General features: G+C 35.2%; 1 protein-coding gene across 1 annotated transcript in view; it reads right to left on the bottom strand.

Annotated features, from left to right (window-relative positions):
* Nucleotides 1-18536, bottom strand: part of LOC111600532 (E3 ubiquitin-protein ligase MYLIP) — a 29992-nt gene extending 11456 nt beyond the window's left edge. The window contains exon 1 of the mRNA XM_023316670.2: nucleotides 17996-18536. Within this exon, the coding sequence (XP_023172438.2) occupies nucleotides 17996-18082 (87 nt within the window). The 5' untranslated portion in view covers nucleotides 18083-18536. The remainder of the gene's footprint in view (nucleotides 1-17995) is intronic.
* Between the last annotated feature and the right edge of the window lie 1834 nt (nucleotides 18537-20370).

The following is a 20370-nucleotide window of genomic DNA, read 5'->3' as shown; positions in this document are numbered from 1 at the left end:
TCGCATTCTCAATTGCCAGAACGTGACGCGAGATTGGCCAACTTTTGGTCACTTGGTGTGAACTTTGTCAGCTGCTGAACTTTTGCGACGGCAGGCGAGGCGGAGAGAAAGAGAGCGAACGACAGTAACTTTTGCTTGTTCGAATTATACAATAATAATATTAAAACGGAAAATAAAAAATTTCCCAAGCAAAAGAAAATAATACAAAAATATTTTTTACGATTCTTAAAAACTTTGTTTTAAATTTAATTTGAATATTGTTTTAAGTGAACTAGTTCATTTGTGAACTTTTGTCTATTTCCTTTATGCTACTGGCTCATCTGTGAATTTGTTCCAATTTCAGGCACTTTTCTGTCAAACGAACTTGTTTTTTTGTCAAACGAACTTGTTCATTTGTGAGTCTTCAAAAATTTAAAGCATTTCTGCTGTTAAATTTAGTTGTTCCTTTGCATTGCATAACTCTGGTAATGCTCGTTTCTAAAAATCACATCACATTTTGGCCATAATAAATTACATTTTGGACTGCCTAAATGAAATGCGCAAAACTTTGCAAATGTTCCAAACAAATACGTAAATATGGCATATGCATGTGTGTGTGTGTGTGTGTGTGTGTGTGTGCGAAAGTATGATGTATGCTTGTGTATGGCAAAACTTTGCCACAAATAGAGGACTATTCAGTGCACATATTCCAGTTCTCTGGGTTTTACATTCCTCAAAAGCATGCAAACATTCATGTGTTTACATGTGTGTGTGTGTGTGTGTGTGTGTGTGTGTGTGTGCAACCAGGCGGGATGGATATAGCGAAGAGTATCTTGTAAATCAGAGGTCAGGGTCTTGAGGCAGTTTCAAGCCAAATGAAAACGAAATGCGACTTTGCGCCTCCTGATGTCCTGCCACCAAGATGTCCCCCTAAAAAGAGCCAAGCGCCATTTCTTTTTCTCGATGGGTGCCAAACGTTTTTAGTAGATTTTTGTCACAGCCAAGATGCATAATACGATTATATTAAGCTGCACTTTGCCAAAGCATGTAAAATGCGCTAAAATAATATGAAAGAGACTTAAAAACTGTCGGCTATAGTCGACTGTGAGATACCCGGCACTGCAAAAGCTTATATACTTAAATTGTATATAAGAACTATAGCTGAGCAAAGACAGTTTATATATAACACTTTCTTTAGAGTATCTGAGGAAATAATTGATAAAAATATCGAACGATATTAGATTTTATATAAAGACCACAAAATTTTACTTGAAATCTGTTCTCTTTTGATAGAGAAACGTTTACGAAAGCGCTACAAAGCGGAATTGCAAACACAATCGACTTGCATGGCGTTGTTAAAGTTCAGATTAGTATTTGAAAAAAAAAAAAAAAAAAACGATTTGTCTCTAGATTTAATATATTATATATTTTATATATATATTTATATATATATATATATATATATATATATATATATATATATATATATATATATATATATATATATATATATATATTATCTATAACTCCAAAGTGTTCCGCATTTTGCCTTATTTTGCACTCACTGTATTTTCCATGCCATGCAACTCGAGTGCTCGACGAGGGCGGCTTAGCTATTTGGGTGATGGCGCACTTCCAAATTGTTGTCACACTCAAAATTGCAGATAAAATGTTGGCGGCAAATGCAAATCGTTTTAGGCGGCCCTAGCTACATAGCAGCACTCCTTTGCCACACGCCCCCACAGATCCCATATCCAGCTGCAGTTGCAATTTTTGGCCAGATTGTAGAACACACAAAGTACTAATGCTACCAAAGTAGAGGAAAGTGGTACAAGACCATAACACGAAAGGAAACACGCCCACGCCCACGACCAGATATGTATATGTTTTAGAAAATATATAGTTTTATGGCTTGCTGCAGCTGCTGCTGCTGCTGTCGATGATTTATCCAGCTGCAGCAACCTCTTGACCATGGCCAACTCGCTTGTTTATCCATAAATCCAGCTGCCTGCTCGGCCCACAAGACAATTTTTTGGCTCAGCACCAGAAATACACTTGCCATGTATTTCAATTAAGTTATCAAATACACACACACACGCACATACAGATACACACTTGTCGGCTTTGCAGGTAAAATTTGTATCCGTTGGATTTCGGATTTGGTTGCCTGTTGCCAGGTGCCTTGGCGCCTGGCTCTTATTGATTTTCTGACGTTTTTTAGCACCGCTCGGCTATGTGGCGGCACCTAAACGGCAACGGCAACGGCAACGGCCATCCCACCCACACCTGAAGCCATTCATGTTTGCACCTGATCATTTTGAATTTGATATGCAAACAACGGCAGCGGCTGCCTGTAATAATACATCGTTAAAATCAAATCCTGACTGCAGCTCAATTGGATTGGGGCTGGCTCCCAGCTAGTGCCGTGCAGCGCTTTCATTATATTATATACACCGGAGTTGTAATTGCGCTCGACCTTGTTCCCCTTGGCGACTAGCATATCGGAAATCGCGCGTGTCACGCCTTCGCATGCCATGAGCAACCTTTCAACTCTCGCCCCTTGCCTCCACCAGGCGCCCCGTCTGCCTATCCGTCACTCGCATGCTGTAGGCCATTCAAATGACTTGGTCATTGCAGTTAATGACGCCTGAACGACAAAGTCAACACAATTTGGCCAGGACATTTACGGACATCACTGCTGCCCCGCCCCGCCTTTCACTGTCCACTACGCCCATTTGCCATTCGCCATTCGCCATTCGCCGTTTGCCGTTCGTTTGAGCATGGGGAAACAAGTGGAGCCGAGGCTTTCAGACAGCTTCGGAAACAGCCTGAACTGAGCATTATAAATATTTAATTATAAATATTTATACATATTTGTTATGCAAATGTGTGCTTAACTTAAGCATTTTGTTTTTAACTATGAACTGTCTGTACTCAAATTAAATATTCATTTCATTTACAGCTTTACTTTTATTTTAAAAAATTCATAAGCTTAAGTGAAAATGCAAATAAATAAAAAGTAATTGTTTAACCAGTTTATAATTATCTGTTGAATTAAATATTTGAATTAAAATTAAAATTAATGAATTAAAAAATTAAAATTAAAATTTTTAAAAATAATTTTTCAGTTTTTTTAATTTTTTAATTATTTTTTGCTGTATTATTTCTTTTTTCTTTATTTTTTTTATTTTTTTATAAGTTTTTAGCTAGTTTTATGTGTTTTATTTTATTTTTTATATTTAAAAATTTAGTTTAATTCAATTTTTATTATCATAAAAATGTATTAAAAAAAATACGATTTTCATTAAATTTTTTGCTAGTATAACTTTAGCTTTAGTTATTAAATTTTATTAATAAATGAATTTTTAAAAATAATTGTAGATCATTTTTGTTTTTTTATTATTTTATATAAAAAATTAAATACTTTTTTCACTGCAAGTTTTAAGATTTTAAATATAAAAAATTTATATATATATTATTTAGTATATATTTAAGTTAATTTTAATTAAAGCTTAATTTACTTGATTTTTTATTTTATTTTATTTCATTTCAGTTTTATTATATAGTTTTTGATTTATTTTTAAATTTTTGCTCAATTAAGAATCACTTAAAAATTGATTTTTTTTTAATTTCTAAAAATCAATTTTCCAGTGCAACTTGAACTTTGGCTTGTCGCTTGTGTGAAGCAACAAATGGCAATGTAAACACTTACAAGTTTATAAATAATGCAGAGAAAGTATTTAATTTACAGTCGATAGCTCGATATGAACAGTGGCCAATTAAAGTCTGTATAAATTTGCATACATACATCTATATATATCTATATATATGTAGGTATAGGCTGGGATTATATTCTGTGAAAATCTCACATTGAAAGGTCACTTTATCGCCCAACGACACTTTGTGTGTGTCTGTTTTTTGTCCTTTTTAATTAAAAGTATTTACAGCATTTAATTAATTTCGTATGCAAGTCAGCCAAAAGCCCTTAAAGAGGCTCAATTAAAAGGGTTGGCAAACGGAAAACAATGCAAATATTTTCGAAAAGCCGTCGGCGTTTTTTGCCTTGATTACTTCAGCTAGTTGCGAGAGGCTTAAGATAATAATAATAATAATTGAATTGCAGTTTAATTAGAATTTTTAGAGCTGACCTTGACAGAAAGGAAATTATTTAGTTACTTGAAATATTATTAATGAGCATTTGTGAGAAGTCAGAAATTAAAAAGTTTCTCTTGCCCAAATGCTCTTATCAATGGAAAAGCTTGGCTTTTTCTGGAAAGGTAGTCTTATAATATATATGGTTTAGTTTAGCTTAAATCTTAGATAAGTCATAGAAAAGTGTTTCTGCCTTGGTTATAAATAAACTCTCTTTGTAAGCTATAATCAAGTCAAAGTTAAGAGCTCTAACCTTGTGCCTCAGTTCAACTAGCTCTAAATATGCTTCATTTGTAGCATGTCAACTCCGCGCGAGTGCAGTTAAAGCTAGTTAGGAGCTGTTACAATGACAGACCCCAACGGACTTTAGCTGAAATTGCTTTCTTATCGTTGGGGGCCCATCAGTAGTTCCGTTTGCCTTGCCCTGCCTCGTATATTTATTTTTTGTGTATTACCAATTTTCAGCAAACTATATATATATATATATATGTAGAGGGAGCATGCATATGTGCCTGAGTGTCTGTGTGAGGAAAAGCTGAAAAACCACATGAAAAACAATAAAAGCCACAATATAAAGCGAAACAAAGGCGAAACGCCGCCATTAGAGACACATCAAAATGGCACTCAGCGTCGCAAGGGGTTGAGCCAGGTGGCAGGAGGCAGGCGGCAGGAGGCACAAGTGTGCTGAGCCAAGGATTGGGGGTTGTGGGGCTTGCTCAGCAGGTGCTGGCTTTTGAATTCGGCATAACAACAACAATAACAAATAACAAAAGCATTCAATGCATTCGCATAGTTGTGGTTGTTGCTTTGCGGTTTTTGGCTTCATTTTCACGCAATTTATTGTTTTCGACGAGCGGCACCCAAACCACCAAACCGAACCACCCAAACCGCAAACTAAGCACCAGCACGATTTCTATGGTCGCTGGTACAAATTTTTTTAAAGCAGGCATTTTTTTATTTTTATTGTTTATTATTGTTCTAAGCGTTGTTTGCTCGGTTCAAAGAAGTGCCAAGACGAGTGGGGTGGAGGGGGAGGCATGGGCAGGGAGCTGTTGGTAACCTGTTTCCGCTGCAGCTTTGTTGTTGGTGGCAGGTTTCTATGGTTTTGCCGTTTCCTCTTTGCCAGAGCGAAAAGCAGTTCAAGGATATGCCGAGTACCCAGGCAGCCCAGGAACAATGGCCACGGATATGAGCACAAGTATGAGTAGTCATAGCTCTTAGCTCGTGGTTAGCCCAAATGCTATTATCATTTGCCAGCTGCAGCAGCAGCAGCTACATTGATTCTCCTCTGGCTGGTGTCGTATTCCGTCCAGGTTCTGGTCATCATCATAAAAGTATTACGGCCCTCGTGTCAGCTGCCAGTCGAATAGCCTGACTGCCTGTCTATTCACAATGTTTTCACGGTCAGTGCACAGTGGTGCCAAAGAGCACTAAAAACTGCAAAGTAGTTGCTGAAAAGCTAATATATTTTTTTATGCATTTTAAAGCCCATAGATTTCACGAACAGAATTTACAAGCTGCCACAACCAGAGCAATACGCAAAGAAAGTGTAATAAAAGAAAAGCAGTTAAAGATATTGAATTCCTTTTAGCTATATTTTAAATGTCAATATGTCAACGCTAATCTTTCCACATGCTTGCTAGCTATGGTGTTTAGGAGCTCTAATATAATTTATTTGTCTTTCAGATATCTTCACGAGGCATCAAGGCCTGCACCACTGTTGCATAGTTGCACAGTGAGCGGTAATTGCATTAAGTGTCGGCTTAAAAGCCTGCCCTGCCACACAGCCCTTGGAGCGCAGCTCAAGCAGAACAAGAGACAGCCCAAGCCAACCCGAGCTGCCTTGGACTGTGTGGGTAGCTGGGGACTATCGCATTGTCGTGTTGCTGGTCGTCATTGTCGCTGGATTAGCGGGGCTGTTAAGATCGCATTGTCGCAGCCCGCTAGCATTGTCATGGCTAATTAGCTGCTGGATGGATATGGCCACCCACCAAACGCCATCCACTCGACTCAGTTGTTTGGCTTTAACAATTAATCGATAGCTGAGCGCTTCCACAACTTGAGGCGCGCACGTGACGTGAGCTGACTTCATTAACGAGCGCGCAAAAAATATATATATACACTGGACATCTATCTAGCAACAGTCAGCCAGCCACCCACAATGCCACGCGAATATACTTAATTTCCTTTTGATTGGACGCCAGATAGGTTTGGCGGGCGCAGGAGCTGGCGCTGCGCTGTAAACATAAATTGCGCTGCCTTCGCAAGGACACGCACTAAACAAACCCGGCCACAGGCAGCCTGGAGGACAGGTGCACGCACAACAACGAGTTGCTGCCAGCTCGGCTCGGCACGGCACAGCCCAGCCCAGCCCAGACGAGACCCGGCCAGGCGACAAAACAGAGTTGCCAAAGCATCTCAGCATATATTTGGTAAGTTTACTTAGCTATTTCTACAGCTAGCTCTTCATAGGTACTCGACATGTATTTCCCTTAATGTTTATAGATGCTTATCCAAGTTTAAGATTGTATTCTGTATAACATAATCGTCTATGAATCTATCTATCTATCTATCTATCTATCTATCTATCTAACTAACTAACTATCCATCTGTCTATCGAATTATCCATTTATTTTATATTTTATTTATTTACTATTTATATGTCTATCTAACTATCAATCAATCAGTCAATCAATGAATCAATAAATCAATGAATCCATGAATCAATCAATCAATGAAGCAATCAATCAATCAATCAATTTACGTATCAATCTATCGATCAGTCAATCAATCAATCAAAAAATCAGTCAATTAATCAATAAAAAATCAATCAATCAATCAATCAGTCAGTCAATCAATCAATCAATCAATCAAAAATTCAGTCAATCAATCAATAAAAAAATCAATCAATCAGTCAATCAATCAGTCAATCAATCAATCAGTCAATCAATCAATCAATCAATCAATCAATCAATCAATCAATCAATCAATCAAACAATCAATCAATCAATCAATTATCAGTCAATTAATCAATCAATCAACCAATCAATCAATCATCAGTCAATCAATCAATCAATCAATCAATCAATCAATCAATCAATCAATCTATCTATATATTTATTATCGAATCTATTTATCAATCGAATGCAAGACATAACAAACGAATTCTTCCGGCTGACTTCAGTAGAAGAAAACTGAAGAGTTTTTGAGCACCTCAGAAAAACCTTGCCTTAAGCGCGACTTTTGAAGTGTTCTTCAGGCTGAAGCTGGCTCAGCTGAGCAGCCAAAGACACTATTTAAAGCAAGATCTATTAGTTTATTGTTATGAATTCTTAAAATCGGACTTAATTACTCATGTTATAAGGCCATAAGACGTAGTTCGTGGAGGCTGTTAAAAATGCTAAGCTCGAAACTTGATATATTCCAACAGCAAAGGCTCTCATATAAGATAAAAAGTTAATTAAATTATCACCACAAATAATAAATGAAATATATTGCTGAAGAATTCACTGTAGCAGGAGTTTGTCTCACTGTAGCTCATATGAGTTCAGTTGACTGGGCTAGAAAGGCGACAAGCTGTAAAGCTGAACTCAATTTCCATATTCCATATCGATTGAGTCACATGACAACTCTGGCGTCTGTCTGTCTCTCTCTCTCTTTGGGTGTGTGTTGCCTGCTTGTAACTCCTTTGCCTCGGCCACATTCCCAGTTGGTCGTTTTGCATTTTGGGCTAACAAATGTGAGTTTTGGGCCGCTCCACATGACCCACAAAGCCACAACAGCAACAAGAACATGAACAAAGCAGTTGATAGACGACATTGGTGCAATGAAAGCGACAGCCTCTGGCAAATGCATATTGATAAAGGGGGTGGCTGAACAGCAGGAGCAGGAGCAGGAGCAGGAGCAGGAGCAGCAGGAGGCGCAGTTCTTGCTTGGGGGCTAGCCCTAAATAGCCTGCATTTGCGCTGTTGTTGCAATTAATTTTGGAAAATTGGCCAATGAAGCAGTGGCTGATGCAAAAGCAATTGCTGCATTCTGTTGAATTTAATTGTTTGGAAAATAAAGCAATTAAACGATGCCAAAAAGTAAATCTGATATAAATAATTTTTATGCATATGTGAATAAATATGCATATCTATATAGGAGTATATATATATATATATATATATATATATATATATATGCTCGATTCGATTATGCATTGGGGAAATGGAAAAACTGTGCAATTTATGCAATCAATGCATATCTAGTGAGCATGTCCCGCACTGGCTTTAAGCCAGGCCACTGGCCAACGGATGCAATCGTTGGCCATGTTCGCATGCTAATTAAATTGCCAGCAAGCGCACAAAAAGCCAAACAGCCAAACAGTAAATGTTTCAGCACAAAGAACAACAACAACAGCAATCGAAATGCCAGCAAATTAATTTAAGCATAACAAATTTTATGGCTGCTAAAACTTGAAGTGCAAATTGTTAAACAAAATTGTTTTGTTTCCCTTTTTTTTCTGTTGCGCAGTTCAAGCAATACACAATATGAATAAAGTAAATATTATACATGCATATGAATATATATATATATATATACTATATGGATTATGTATGTGTGCTTACACATGGGAGCAGTCATCGGCGAGTGTTTAAAATTTATGGCAAAAAACTTGTTGGGATTTTTTGAGATATTTTTTCGTTTTTGCTTCTTTTTGCTATGCCGAAGAACAACGCAAATATCACAGCTCCAAATAAAGCAAATACAAGTGGAAAACATAAATAATTAATAGAGTAGATTCATGTATCGTCGCTAAAGACCTTGAAACGCAATTATAACCTGCGCATGGAGCTGCCGCCCCTATGGTGACATTTGCGAAATAATCTCTAAGCTTTTTCAGATTTAGATTCAGATTCAGATTTGTCTACAGTTTTATAAAGTTGGAAAAGTAACTGAAAGCTGAAAGAAGTTAATTCGCTGTGCAAATAGAATGTTTATAAATATGATGTTTACGTAAATTGTTAATAACTCTTGACAGCAGTTCAGCTTCAAGGCGAAATGGCAACAACAGTGCGAAATAAAGCCAAAATAGCAGCCAAGCAGCTTGCCTTAGATCCAGCCACAGCTACACGTTCAACAGATACAGTCAACAGGCACAGATACATGTTGTATTTATTGAATATAGCAATAGATACTGATATAAATATAAATTCAACAGTTACAAATACATATGCACAGATGAAGATAGATACAGATACACATTCAATATGCACAGATACAGATACATATATACAGATGCACATTCAACAGTTGTAGATACATATACAAAGAAACATATAGATACAGATATACACTCAACAGATACAGATACATTTACACATATATAGATACAGATACAGATACATATACACATATATAGATGCAGATACATTAATGCAGATACAGATACATAGACAGACATAGACACAGATACAGATACACATAGACTTTCTTATGCAGACATAGATACAACTAGAGATGCATTTACTACACATAGATAAAGACACTCACAGATACAAATACATTCAATAGATACAGATACATGCAACAGCTGCAGATACACACGCTCAGATACCGCCACACATGTGAAGTCATATGCGAACACAGTTTGTCAAACGTTACTTGACTTAAAATGTGAAAATAAAACAACCGGCAAAAGATACACAAATATATACATGCATACATACATATATATTCACATGTACGTATAATCTATATAGGTATATGGCACTGCTGTATAGGTAAATCTCGTTTCGCGTTTTTTGCGTTTTAATTTTTTTCGTGTCTGGGGCTTGTCACAATAACAATAACACCTACAAAAGCAAAGAGAAAATGAAAAAACTAAAAAATAAAAAACATCAGTAACAGAAGGCGGGCAGAATGAAGAAATGTGTGATAAAAGCCAGACAACAGACAGTATAAACAAGAATGCTCTAGTTGGCAAATGGGCAGACTGGAAGATACTCTGTAGATAGTTTCTGGTTATCGATAACTAGATAAAAGGAATTTGTAATAAAGAAAAGCATAAGAACTTCAAACTAACTGCAATGTTAGAAATTATATATCGATATTTATCGATAACTTACTGTAGTCATACAATCAATGAAAGCCAGTATAAAAAAGTATATAAGAACATAAGTGTATCAAAATTAATCGATATTAATCGATATCAATCAATATTATGAAAGTAAATGTTTGCGAATTTAGACTAAAACAAATTCAAGCTTTGAATTAAGCACAAGACTTTGTATCAAATAATATAGCTATCGATATTAATCGATATTCATCGACATCTATTAATGCTATAAAACCAAATGTAGCCATTGAATGAGAAATAAAAACTCGAATTTAGAAAATCTCATTATATAACAATCGATATCGATTTTAATCAATGTCAAATCGTATTAGCTCCATATTAATATTATGAATGTAAATTGCATTCATCTATAAAAAAACTAGTCTACTAGTTTTTTTTTTATGTTATAAAAATAACATCAAAATCGATATTAATCGATTTATTATTTAGATAGAAGAAAAGACTGTAGCATAAATAGTCTTTTCGTAAATATGCTTAAATAATAATTATATAATCCACATCCCCAGCATAATACCCTATGACAGGTCGTAGGGGGCACAGGGTATGGCAAAAAGTGTTTTGTATAAACTGCAAATATATTGAGGCACAAATTGAGTTGCCCAACAAAGTTTATTTTTTTCCAAACTCCTGTAATGCGAGTATTACGAAAAAGTTTTGAGTTCAGGAATTGGCCGAAGCGCTTTGGGGCCAAGGGCAATTGTTAGCTACAGACAGCAATAAACTAAAGAATCCAGCAGCAGAGCATAATTAAGGCGTGTGTCTATAATAAAAATGTATAAATTTACTCGTGGGATATTCGAGCAGAAATTGCGTCTTAGGAATGAATTCATACAGCGAAATTATTTATAATTATTTATCATTTACGTTTCTGATTAGCGTTGGTATCTTTTGCTTTATCATTTGTGCTCGGGCTCTTTGTTTCGTTCGCTGATTTTGTATTTTTATTTTTATTTTTGATCGCTGATGTTGACATAAGAAATTCAGGTTTGCTTATCAAAGAGCGAGCGATAAAAACAGACATCCAAGTGATACGCAATGCTTGTTGAGCTAATGATTTATCAGCCTGCTGGCTGCCTTTCTTTTCTTTTTATTTTTAATTCTACATAAATAAATACAATACACACACACACAGATACGCGATGTTGTGCATTCATCAGATACAAATTGTTTGGCAGGCATGTGCCAAGTTGAGATGCTGTTCACAAGCTATGCATAAGGCAATGGCGCCGCCTTTTGTCAAGCAAATTGGCCAACGGCAGCTGCTGCTGCTGCACTTGACCCGCTTGACGGCCCACTTGAGTTGGCTCATCAGCTCAGCTTAGCCCAGCTCGACGCCCACGCCTTTCAATTGTTGCCACGCACTTCAGCCTGTCAGCCAGGCAGCGTCTCATCTCAGCCATATGGCATCCTTGATCCCTGCAGCTGCATCACGGCTGACAGCAGCGCGCACAAATATAATTACACCCAAAGCCAGCCAAAGTCAAACTGGTGCTTCCTCTACGACAGCCAACTTTGCCAGCCAGCAATCAGTTAACGTTGTAGTCAATAGCAAAGCACGGTAATACAAGCTGACGTCAGCCAACGGCAAGTTGTGGCAGCCACAGTGGCTAAGCTAGCTATACTACAAGCCCAATTATAAAGTGCAAAATTACAAAAGGAATCTAAACAAAATTAGGTCTAACCAAGTAAAGAACAAAGAACTTGATAAAAACTATCTTAAAGTCAGAAAAAAACGTTATTCTAGATATCATTTCATTATTCTCTGAGCACTTGATAATTGTTGTAATAATTTAGTTTGCTTTCATTTAGTATTTGCACACCTAACCACATTTGTTAACTTATCGCGATATGATAAATCATACACTGATGGCCGATATATTAGTTACAGCGATACTACTTTGATCAATATGAAAAAATTTGCATGGTTTTTTTAATTTTTTATTGAAATATATCTTAAAAAATATTAAATTATTATGCATTACAATATACATTACATTACACATTACACAATATAATAAAATATAAAATCAAAAGCAACTAAATAAAAATAAATTTATTTTAAAATATATAAATAAATAAAAAATATAAAAAAAAATAAAAATTAAATAAAAACGAAAAAATTAAAAAAAATAAATACAATTTATTAAAATAATGTAATTGCTTAATTAGAAATATTTAAAAATTATATAAATTATTTTAATTTCAATTTGAATAAATATATTTCTAATTTTTAACACATTAATTTTTTAAATATATAATAAGTATAATTAATTTAAGTTCTCAATTGAAGCATTATTAACTGAGTAAATAAAACTTGATAGAAAGCAAAACATTACCAAAGAATTTGATTTGTAGCTCAATAAATCTATGCTATCATCTGAATACGCTAAAAATGCTTCTCTTCTTTCGCTAGCTGGGCTTTTATAATGCCTCTGGAAAGCCTATTGATTAATCATAATTCTCTATTGAGTTTCTCGAGTGACTGCAAAATGACGCTGCAAATTTTGTGGACTTTGCGCCTTGCGCTGCAGTTGAATTTCGCGATGGCAGTTGCAGTGCTCGCAACGAGTAGCCACTCGAAACCGCAAAACGTAATTGCCAGAGGTACAGTGGGCACACGCTAAGTTCGTCATTTTAATAAGCAATTGCAGTTTTTCTTATTTCATATTTATCGGTCGCTCATTATATAACAGAACCTATATAAAATATAGTTTGCATGGCGCTCTGCAGCAGTTTTCACTGTAGCAAGCGAGTAACAGGTAATTAGCAAACTCATTAACAACTTGCGAAAACTGTTGCATGCGGCCCATAGTGCAAACCCCAGTGGCCCACCCACTGACACCGTGGATGGAGTGCAGTTCGAATGGCAAATGGTTCGCCCATTACGGCAAACGGAACTCCCGCCACCGTCGCCCAGCCCGGTCTGGGTTGACTTTGAATGCATTTGAATTGAATCCTCCGTAATGAACATTCTGTAATTTGCCTTTGACATGCAAGCATGAAAAAGCGTCACAACTTTTGCCTCTGCATGGCAGCCCCACATGTAATACAAATGTAAATCAGTTTGTCAAAAGCTCCCGCTCTCTCCCGCCCCGCTCGGGTTCAATATACCCGCTAGCGATAAGCCATAGTCGCCTTTGAAAATTATGCAATTCTAAAGCCGTTGCCCCCTTGACCCCGCCCCGCTGCCTGCCCGTTGCTATGGCTTTGGCGCTTATCTGCTCAGTGCACAGTTCATTTGCGAACAGCTGCTTTTAATCGCGATCGCCGCTTAAGCCTTGGTTCGAACCCCAGCAGCATGTCGCACGAAACGCAGATTCCTGATAACAAATTCAAGGCGCCAAAACGTATTATGCGTGCAACTTGCGACAACTAAACTGCAGCAACGTGTAACTTGAAGTGCTTGCTTTTAGAGAAGTTACAAGAACTTTTATGTAAGTGCCTTGTCCTCTAAGTTTAATGATCTTGAGTCGATCAAGTGGTGCATCTCTCTGACCACGTAGAGTAAAAGATTCTTTGAGCAATTCCATCTATTTCAATAATCAATTTTATTTTATAATTTTGATCAACAAATTATTTAAAATATAAAATTAAAATAAAAATTATGAAATTATTAAACTAAAATAAAATTAAGTTAAAATACAATTATTTAAATTATTAATTATTATTAAATTAAAATATATATATTTGATTAATTAAAATGATTAAATTAAAATTCAGTTTTTCAAATTATGGAACTAAAATAAAATGATTTAATTTATTAAATAAAAAAAATTAAATTAAATTATTAAATGAAAAAATTATTTAAGTTTGCATAAAAATTAAAATATTAAAAAAATGATTTTTTTTAAATAATTATTTAAAATAAATTTTTAAATATTAAATTTTTTAATATATTTAAAATAATTTTATGGCTGAAAATTGTTAAACTATAAAAGTGCCTATCGTATGTGGACAGCTGGAAGCGAGAAAACTGTCAGCTAACTATGTACATAAATTTAAAATTCCAGATATTTTATACATATTTAAGATTTATGCATTTAACATGATAAATTATACTCGAATCCTACAATAATTAGTAGCTGGAGTTGTAAAAGTGAATGTCAAAATTTTGACAGCTGGTAACGAAAAAACTGTTAGCTAAATTTATGTCTGACATTTTTAAGTATTTGTTTTAAGTAAAATTTATATTTATATATTTAGTATGAGTGATTATCCCGTAGTCACTCATTATAATCCCATGCTGAACAGATTGCCAAAAGACACCTGGATTCTATGATTGCCTGTCTATGCTAATCAATTTTGACCCAGGCTCTGGCCATTTCACAAATTTCACGTGAATTAGGCATGTCTGCAGATTGATTGCCACTCACTGCTATCACCTGTGATTTGTCCAACAAACACTTGAGGACGGAAGTCAATTGCCAGTGAATTGCTATGGAGGCATTACTTTTTGCGTTGCCATTGGCTGGAAATTAATTAAAATCGACTTGAGTAATTCAATTAACCAGTTTTCATAACTCGGTATTGGACAGTGGGCGTGGCAGTTGATGACATCATCATCATCATCATCATCGCATTGGGCAACGTCATTAATCTTATCAGCATTACAAGAACTTTTTCATTGCTGATAAGCCGCAAGGCGAAACAGAAAATCAAAGTCACAATATTTGTAATCGAATCCAAATCCGAATCCATAATCGAATTCAAATTCTCTTTGATGACGCATATGAGGCAACTGATTAAATATTAACTAAATTAATGCGGCAAATTGTCTATAATAAGGTCGTGACAAAGACAAAGTGCCATTTGCCTGAATACTGAGTAAGCGCATATGAATACGAATCGTGCCTTAGTGATAATTATGAATTTGTTACAAGTGAAGAAAAGGAAAAGAGAGAGATAGAACGAGAGAGAGGGAGAGACTTAGAGCGCAGTTAGAAAGAGACAGAGCATCAAGTAGCTGAATATTGATTTGAATGTCAAGGCAATAGTTTCATCCAGAAAATTTTGATGCTAATTTTTTATGACTTTTAAGCATATTAAAACTTAAAATCTTTTCATTTACTGATGCAATCGTCGATGACGCATTGCATCAGCCAATTATTTTCAAAATAGCAATTAAAATTATATTAAAATTATTTTAAAAAAATTTCGCTTAGAAACAGCATTCAAAAAGAAATTAAACACATGTTTTAAGATAATAAAAAGCTAATAAAAAAAAGTTAAAAATGATTTTGAATATTCGATTAGATTAGAGAACCTTAGAAATAGTTATGAAAAATAATATTTGATTTTTAAATAATTTGTGCCTATACTTAAGAGATTACACAAAGAATAATTTAGAAAATAGTAAAATAAGACTTGAAACAAGAGAAAACTGATTGATATAATTATAAAAATCAAAATATGAATATAATTAGCATAGGAAAAAAATTTATAAAATATTTTTAAAATTTTTTAGAGTATGAAAAAATGTTAAGTATTTTCAAAAATTCTCAAAAGAATTTAAAAAGTTTTAAAAATTTTGTAAGAAAAGAAAAGCTAAAAAGTTTTAAAATCTATATAATAATTTTAAATATTAGTTCTTTTTTATTATTTTTTTTAAATATCTAAATATTTTTCAATTTTCAATTTTTTAAAATTTAAGTTAAATTTAAAATTTGAAAATTTGAATAAAAAACAAATATTGATTGACTTAAATTCCAAGTAAAACTTCAAACTGTTTATTTAGTTATTCTCACTAAATAATCGAGTATCAATGTTTTGATGAACAACTTTGAGTCAGCTAAATGAAGTAACGAAATATATATTTCTAGAAACTTACAATGATTTACAATATATGTATATGTATCTCCCTGATCGCACGAAATCATTTGTCATTATCTTCTGGTCAACGAATTCAACGCTAATAAGTAAGCCAAATAAAAAATGCGCTTATCAGTTGATTGATAAGATATGGCTAGAGCAGCATTAGTTGGGTAATAAAACAATACCAATGCGAAGTTCTCGAATACATTTACTAATTTCGAGGTATACGGAGAAGATACGAACCTTGGCAACGCAACGCGAAGTGAAAGACGTGAAGCAATGCCAATGGGAGTCGAAGTAGGGACGGGCCTGGTTACTATTTACTTAGTATATGCGAACCAGGCAAACATATGTATGTATGTATGTATATATAGAAGACATATGTACACATCGTGTACTGTAGACTTTTGCTTGATAACAACTTTCGTCTGATTAGATTGCACAAACACACACACACACACACACACGAGTGCGAACTGAAGCCGACAACACAAATACGCCAAAAGACTTAATTAGGCTAACAAACAAGTCGAATTGCCAAATTGGGTCGTAATCTGAGCCAAAGTCAAGAAGGTATATGTGAGCCAAGAAGCGATAGGGGGGGCTAGCGCTTTCGAGGGGGGTGGCTCCAAGTGCTGCCTGTCCGTAACAGAAGCAGCGGCTCTTGAGTGTTTGCTTTGAACGTCTCAAGTAGGCGCTGAGCACTTGGACTTTGAACTGACCAGAGAGTACAAATAGATTATATATATATATATACATATGCTTGAATATATACTTGATGATATACGACTTGTAAGTTGTTGCCTAATGGCTCTTTTGTCCATATATGGAGTATCTAAATTGCCTCTGCGCTTCTTGTATTACGTTGCGACGCAACTACGTTGTGGCCTTCTTGTAATATTTTTATAGACTGTTAGTCATGAACTTTGTGTTCTACTGACTTTGATCTTTAAGTTCTAAGTACGTTGTGGACTTTACTGATTAGCTTTCAAGATGACAAAAGTCAGATATATACGAAAATAATCTCTATCTTTTATGATCTAACATATGTTCGAAAATCTTAAGAATCTTAATATTATATAAATAATGTTCATAGTTTGCTGCTTTGTTCTGGTTTCACAATTTCCCTTGTAACTTCTGCGCAGCAGAAAAAAGATAAGCACAGTGGCCCCGAAAGACTCCATGTAGGGGGTACGAGACCCCACCACACAAGGCCAACTCACTTGGCATTTAAAACGAATTAATGCACAAACAAACAGCCACAAGACGTAAACAACAAATTAAGCGAAGACCTGATAAGAGACAGCAAAGGCGAATCAATTCGAAAATCGAAATACATTCGACGATAGTTGGCGCACAGGTGATAAGAATATAAATCAAATTAAAACACAAAATTGTAAAAATAAATATTGAAAAGGCGTTAGCAACCTTTGACTTCTTTGTATATATTTTAACATATTTAATTTCAGTTTATATTAAATCAAATGAAAACTTCAACTTGAACTCCGTGGACCGTGTCAAAGCGTCAAGCTAATAAATAAATATCGAATTGCTTTCAGATATATATATATATATATATATATATATATAGGTATATATTTAATTTCAAGGACTGCCCAGTATTCAGTTTGAGTTTTAAATATTTAATGTCGAAATGTTAAAAAAGAAAACTAATAAATAAATATCTCCAAGTGTTTGTTTCACGAAAACAACATCGTAAATGCTGGAATTTTGTTTTGGAATAACCATTCGTAGTTAGTTGGTTATTTGCGCTAAGCGTTGGCAATCAATTAGCCATGCTTAATGCTTACTAACTAAAGGGGCTCTAGCACATTTTTATCTGAGTTCAATGTCTATTATTATTGTTTTGCTATTGTTGATCTACAATTCAAATGTTGCACTTGCTATTGAAGTCCAACGACTTTTGCTCACCTTTTCGAGACATTCTTGGCCGAGGGCCTTGGGATCCAATTTGACGGCCCGCTGGGTACCGTCTGGCAGGTCCACAATGCACCACATATTTGTCTTTTTGTAACTCCTTTTTTCGTCTTTTTGATCGAAATGAAAAGTAAAAGCGATTGGCTTTTCTGTCTCTCTCACTCTTTCTCTCGTTTTTCTGTTTTATTTTTTTGCGCTTCCGCGTTACGAAAACACAAAATTCAATTCAATTTCAAGTCCGTTAACGTACAAGGCGCCAGCTGCGCTGTTGACGTTAGCGTCGCAGTTGCCGTCGCTGCCGGAGCTACAGGTTGCGTTCGCCTTGGCTGTTAGCAAAGTTTGCTTTTTGCCCAGGGGGAAATCCAGCTTCTGTTCTTGTTCTGTTTTAATTACTTATTTATCTGTTTTGCTTCAAATGTTGCGCATTTAATTTGTTAAAATTATTTAACACATTGGAATTTAGCGAACATTTTGAGCGGCACCGCACGCCGACTTTTCACTTTTGTTTTATTTTCGCTTCCCTGTACCTTTGTACCAGTATATATATATATATATAATATATTTAAATCTTTTCGCTTTGTTTTTTTTTTGCTATTTTTGTAAAACACGATTTTTGAATTTTTTGTTTTGGCAGACGCCGTTCCCGCTGACGTTGTTTTCGATGCAGAGCTATTTGTTGATTTCCGTCCGTTCAACGCAAAGTTCCCGATACAATTGAATTCTAGTTGGAGGCGAAGCCAAGGCAACAGTATTTAAGAGGCAGCCAACGCTGTTAAGTTTAACAGACTGCGCTGCTCTTAAGCGCTGAAATGCTCAAATGAGCTGCTAACAGCTTTGTCCACTGTTAAACGTCAATTCGCACCTCTTGCTGCCCGCTCTTTTCATGTTAGCTGTGTGAGCTGTGTTAACAGTGCACCCACTCTCTCTCCCTCTCTTGTGATTAACACTGCTTTTGCTGCTGCTGTGGCTGCTTCTCTCTCTTCTTCTGCATGCTTGTACTCTCAGCTGCGGGGGAGTGGCAGCTGTTCGTTGTACCATTCCATTCAATTGCCCTGCACAGCTGTTGCTTTTGCTGTTGTACAGCTTCTCTTTTGTTATCTGATTTTCCACTCCATTGCCGCCAGCCCAAGTCATGCAGGTAAACTGTTTGAACTGCTCAACAGTTGAATTAGCAGTCGCTCGTTCGGCTCATTCTCTGTCTGTGCCTCTGTTTCGCATGTGAATACAAGGAATGCGCGCATGTGCAGCCCAGCTGCCTCGGTCCGCAATGCCATTAGGGCATTTGTCTTTTACGCATCTTTGTTTACTTCCGACCTGCACAATGCAAAAGATAATGAACTTCTTTCATTTAACACCAGGCAACTTAATGCGAAACTGGATACGTGTTTTTGTTTACTTTGACTAAGAAAGGCTAAGCAGTTGCAGTAGTGAGTAGAGGGATTAGTGTATATGTTGGTTATATATATGTTGTATATGTTGGTTATATAAGGTATGATATATAATATAGTAGGAACTATAATTAATAAATTAGCAAACTCGTTTTATTTTTACACTCAATTTTAAGTTTTGATAAAGTATCTGGCAGTTGAAAGCATGAGCAGATCTACAAAGTATATATATTAATGATGATTACCAAGTGTCCAATCTACATACTCCTATATGTCTGTCTTTCTGTCCATTTACATTTGTCTGTTTGCCTGTCTATAAGCTTCTTATACAAGGGATAATTTTTTTTTAATAAATATTTTTACTTGAAATTTATAAATATTGATAATAATTATAAATGGTTTGGGCATATCTAAGAAATTTTTATAGGCTTATAGGCTTTAAATGTTACAGATAACGATAACTTGGCTGAATGCTCAATATCTAAATCTCTTAAGATTAAAATAAGTTATAGAACACGTACGATATTATGTTATATTATAGATCCACAATCTTTGACATAATATCATATATATCAATAAGGAATATATATACTCCAAGAGTTAATAATTCTTTAGTGCATTAACGAATTTAGCAATATATGTGAATAATATGAACAATTGTGAGTTGGCACAGTTTCGCTTTGTCTATTGCTTTCGTGCTTCAATTAGTATTGATAACCACGTTTTTTATTCAAGTAAAATTGAAAAGTATTTATAATAACTAGAGCGCAATAATATAGAATTTATTGATGCGGGTATCTCACTCTTAATGGATCGAATGCAGTGGAGCTTTCGTAATCTTTCAGTGTGTGGCATTATTGCAATTTGACATACTTTGTCGACTGTCAGTTCTATTTCATATTTCATATTTCATTTTCTTTATTTTATTTGCGTTTTGCTCTTTAAAACCTTCGATTCTTAAGCCGCACTGTAGCAAGCGGC

The sequence above is a fragment of the Drosophila hydei genome, unplaced genomic scaffold (assembly GCF_003285905.1).
Source record: "Drosophila hydei strain 15085-1641.00,03,60 unplaced genomic scaffold, DhydRS2 tig00000060-arrow-pilon, whole genome shotgun sequence".
Classification (NCBI taxonomy): Eukaryota; Metazoa; Arthropoda; class Insecta; order Diptera; family Drosophilidae; genus Drosophila; species Drosophila hydei.
The sequence above is the reverse complement of the archived record's forward strand: the minus strand, read 5'-3'. Positions and strand labels throughout refer to the sequence as shown.